At 44.1% G+C, this 4,278-nt stretch overlaps 1 protein-coding gene across 2 annotated transcripts in view; it reads right to left on the reverse strand.

The window, feature by feature from the left end:
* Positions 1-4,278, reverse strand: part of LOC117939312 (fibronectin type III domain-containing protein 4-like) — a 23,824-nt gene that overhangs the window by 2,860 nt on the left and 16,686 nt on the right. For both annotated transcript variants that reach the window (XM_034864550.1, XM_034864551.1), the window contains exons 4-7: positions 4,175-4,278; positions 3,553-3,642; positions 2,960-3,126; positions 936-1,450 (exon numbers count right to left, since the gene is read on the reverse strand). In XM_034864550.1, the coding sequence (XP_034720441.1) occupies positions 1,409-1,450; positions 2,960-3,126; positions 3,553-3,642; positions 4,175-4,278 (403 nt within the window). In that variant the 3' untranslated portion in view covers positions 936-1,408. The remainder of the gene's footprint in view (positions 1-935; positions 1,451-2,959; positions 3,127-3,552; positions 3,643-4,174) is intronic.

Raw genomic sequence — 4,278 nt, forward strand, 5'->3', positions numbered from 1 at the left:
TGGAGAATTTAGAGTCAGACATTAGAGTCAGACACTTGATTCACAAACTTAATATTCACGTTACCGCCATGTAATATGCAGCAACACGGGGAATAAAACAGATAACATCTAAAAACAGATATTTTCTCACCACTGACATAATAATGGTGAAAAACTCTGGACGTCTTTGGAGGTTATGAATTTGGAGGTGAGATGATATATTTTAATTTCCAGTTTCCCTGGTTTCATTGTACATTCAAGAAAGAGCTGTCAGTGATAATATTCTCACCATGACCCAGGAATCCTGTCGTTGTGTGAGCAGACGGCTCCATCTTAAGGACAAGATCTCTTCTACATCCCAGTTGTTTACAGAAAAAGGGGGCGAGATGCATTCACTTCCTGTTGCACATCAAACATGGCGGCTCTTTGCAGTCCACTGGGGCTGAGGGGGCGAACATGAGGTCTCATTCGAGAAGCAGGTTTAGGATTTCCTCGTGTGTATGATAACTGTATGTTGGAAGAAGTCAAGCAGCAGAGTAGGAGACATGCTCTGTGTCTCTTACTGGCCCAAAGGGAAAGGTTAAATCCAGTTTTTATACTTTTTTACAACTCTGATTTGATGCTAAGAAGAATGAATGTTTCTAAACAAGTTCATTTGACGAGTTTCATGAGCATTAGTCATATTTTTAAGGCTGTGATAACAATATAGAGTACACTTAGAAACATATCTGATGACATTAATGAAATGGCAAAATCATGACTTAAAACCTACTATACTTACTTTGGACATATTCCAATTACTGTACATATAATACACTATTTCTCATGTTACTGTACATTGAATTATTGATTAGGAGAGGAGGAGATGAAGTGAAGTTAAATGTAGACCTTGCACACACACACACACACACACACACACACACACACACACACACACACACACACACACACCCAACTTCAACAACAAGTCGTCTCAGACTTGACACACAGACCATTTTTAAATTAATTTGAGGCCGACATGCTGGCAAATATTTACAACCTTTGACATCGGAGAGACGACGTAATGGAAATAAAACATTTTTGGTACAGCAGGAACTGTTCGGCTGCAGGTCTGAGTGTGTCCTCTTGCACTGAACTGCTCTTGGAAAAGCTCTAAAAATAGCTGCAGTACTCATGTGTCCCTGGTGTGGTGCGTGTCCTCATGCTGCAGACGTCTGCCACTAGAGAGCAGTAGTCATCCGTGTCCTCCACTGTTTCCATTTCACGGAGTGCTGCTTGCTTTCTCCATATTTTACAATAAATCAGACTCTCAGTCAGGTCTATAAATTCTCCACTTTTTGGTGATAATCCCCCTGAGGTTCCTCAGGCGTCGGACTCCAGCTGTCCTGCTCTGTACAGCAGGGTGAGTCTCACAACCCGACGTCCAACCTCAGACCCTAATGATGCTGATGGAGGAGGAGGCTCTGTGGAGCTGAGACAGAGAGAGGGGGGGAGTGAGAGGGAGCTGTATTCATGAACACATGAGTCATATACAGAGAGGTTCACATATATGAACATGACTCACACACCTCAGAGTGTGGGATGGATTCACATGCATCGCCATGTGCCTTCATGCACTTCATACATAACCTCTGTTAAAGGTGTATTCGCTAATTATTGGCCTGTGCATTGATCCCCGACCTTTAAGACACACTCAGAGGAAGTTCTCACTTCATTGAGGTCAGGTTATGGCTGAAAATAAGCAGTAATTGGAACTGTGGGGAGGATGATGAGAAGCACCTGGTTATCGAGGCACTCAGACATTAAAAACATCATGTTTGTCACATCTTGTTTTGCTCTGCTTTCTCAGCCCTGAGGCAACATGAGCAAAAGCAACAAATTTCTTAATGTATTCCGCCTCTAAATCTGACATCTTTCTTCTTTAACATGCATCCCCACCGCACAGGTCAATCATTTATACCATTTTAGACCCATTTAATGTCATTGTTCATAATCCAATTTGACTTCAGGCTGTATTAGAAGGTAATGTTGGCCAAATGATGCCTTAAACACCTGGAATTCATCTTTTCATGACATGTAGAGTCCCAAGTCTTAGTATATTTAACTCTGTTATAAAGAAAGTGGAATAAGATGATTTTTCCAAATGTCAAGCTACTTCGGGGGTTATATAAGATATTAAAGGGTTAAATATCTCCTGTCTCAAATGCATTAGAGCTGAAGTGAGAAGAGGACTAATTGGACAGCAAATCTTTTTACAATTGCTAAACAAATCTCTACATAATCATTTATGTGGTTATTAAGTCCCGCTTTAGGTTTTCCCATGTTCAGTTTGGGTACATTTCCACAGTCTCTCTCACCGAAAGATCATATTATAGATCCTAACTAAATCCACAATACTCAAATGTAGACATGAACTGTCAATGCAAGAAGGATCAGTCAGCATCTGCAAACATATACCATCATGGAGAATGATCCTTCTAATTGAGATTCAGGATTTAGGTGTGATCTGGCCTCGGTTGTACAGGAAGTACCATAAAATATATTTTGATGCTCACGTTGCAGCTCCTCAGCACCTTCCACTCGTTGATTTCTCCTCATCGTGAGAGAATGAGAGATTACTGGGAGCACGTGAGCTGCAGCGGCAGCCAAGACGGACTGATCCGTCTCGAGTTTATAGTCTCGTATTTGGAGACAGGGCTACATCGGTGGACTGGATGCCACTGATCCACATCAGCCATCTCACAAGCTCTTCTGTTTCCAGCCTGGCTGTTTTATATTTAGCCACGATGGCAGCGGCTCTGGTTGCTAGGAGATCTCAGATGCAACTACAAAGGCTCTCTTCAGAGACCAAACTAAATCCTCCTGGCACCCGAGAATCATCGTGCATCACAGAGAGCTACCAAATGAAAGCGATGGAGAAGAGAAGTTTGGAAAGAGGGGAGAGTGTGTTAATGAAGTAGAGGGAGTGGAGATGAGTCACCCTGCTGCCGTGCACCGCTCCGTTGGGGTAGATGGGGGAGCTGCCGGCTGACGCGCTGTAGTAGGGGGGGGCGGCTCGGACCAGCGGCCTCTTGCTTTTGTCTTTGCTGCTGTTGGAGTCGTTGTCTTTGATGATGTCATACTGCCGGCAGAAGAGGGCGATGACAGCTGGGGGGGGGGGGGGGGGGGAGATGATCAAAACAACGTTGAAAACACATCAGTCAGTATACTCCAAATACTCCAAGTGTACTCTATCGGTGTACGCCTTGTGATGGAGTAATCGAGTCCTGGACTCGGACTCGAGTCCTGGTCTCGGACTCGAGTCCTGGTCTCGGTCTCGAGCCCGACTCTAGTCACTAATCTCTGGACTCCTGCGCACTGAAGACTTGGATTTGAGGATTTACGAAACGGGACTTGAAATGATGATTCAAAATGAGCTTAATTTCAAGAAACTACACAACTCCATCCTTGCTTTTATATCAATGCATGAGTCCTAATAATCTACCGATGGAATATATAATAGTATAACACTTAAACACCATTTCCTGATTATTTTGACACACTTATATTTGAGGAATAGTACTTTGCCCTCACCTGCCCAGAGCAGCAGCACCGTGGTGATGATGAGCAGCTCTCCGGTCTGCAGGTGAGGAGTCATGCCCAGGCCCTCCATCGCCGGTTCATCTGGAGACAAACGCAGAAAACAAAGTCACAAGATTTAGATTTACATGTTCACAGTGATGGCTTTACCAGAAGGGAAACTACTTTGGTTGCCAATGCACAAAAAAGCGCCAGGCTAGCTGCGTGGCCCTATTTCCGGTCTTTATGCTACGCTAAGCTAACCCGCTAATGGCTGTCGCTACAGACTGTACAGCCATGAGAGTGGTATGGATCTCATCTACTCCTCAACGAGAAAACCAATCAGCGGGGAGCGATTAGTCTTGTAAACATTGTTGGTGTACAGGTCTGTTTGTCATATTAAGACGGGGAAAGTGTTGGACGATGGAGGTGTAGTTTAACTTGCACCAACAAATGTCTGTTTTATTTGGACTTTTTCCTATAAAAAATGCACTTTTTTAGTGACAAACTGTAATTGATGGTGTCAGGAAATAGAAATAAGTAAGTTAAAGAGTACAGTTGGTGTAATATCTGTGTGTGTGTGCGTGTGCGTGTGCGTGTGCGTGTGCGTGTGCGTGTGTGTGTGTGTGTTACTTACGATGGTCCAGTACTCCGGCTGGATAATGGTCAGTCCTCTCCAGAGTCCTGAAGTGGATGGCCCGGCTAGGCTGGCTGTCACCATGTGGCCCCACAGACTGCACC

Source organism: Etheostoma cragini, chromosome 24 (assembly GCF_013103735.1).
Source record: "Etheostoma cragini isolate CJK2018 chromosome 24, CSU_Ecrag_1.0, whole genome shotgun sequence".
In the NCBI taxonomy this organism is placed as follows: domain Eukaryota; kingdom Metazoa; phylum Chordata; class Actinopteri; order Perciformes; family Percidae; genus Etheostoma; species Etheostoma cragini.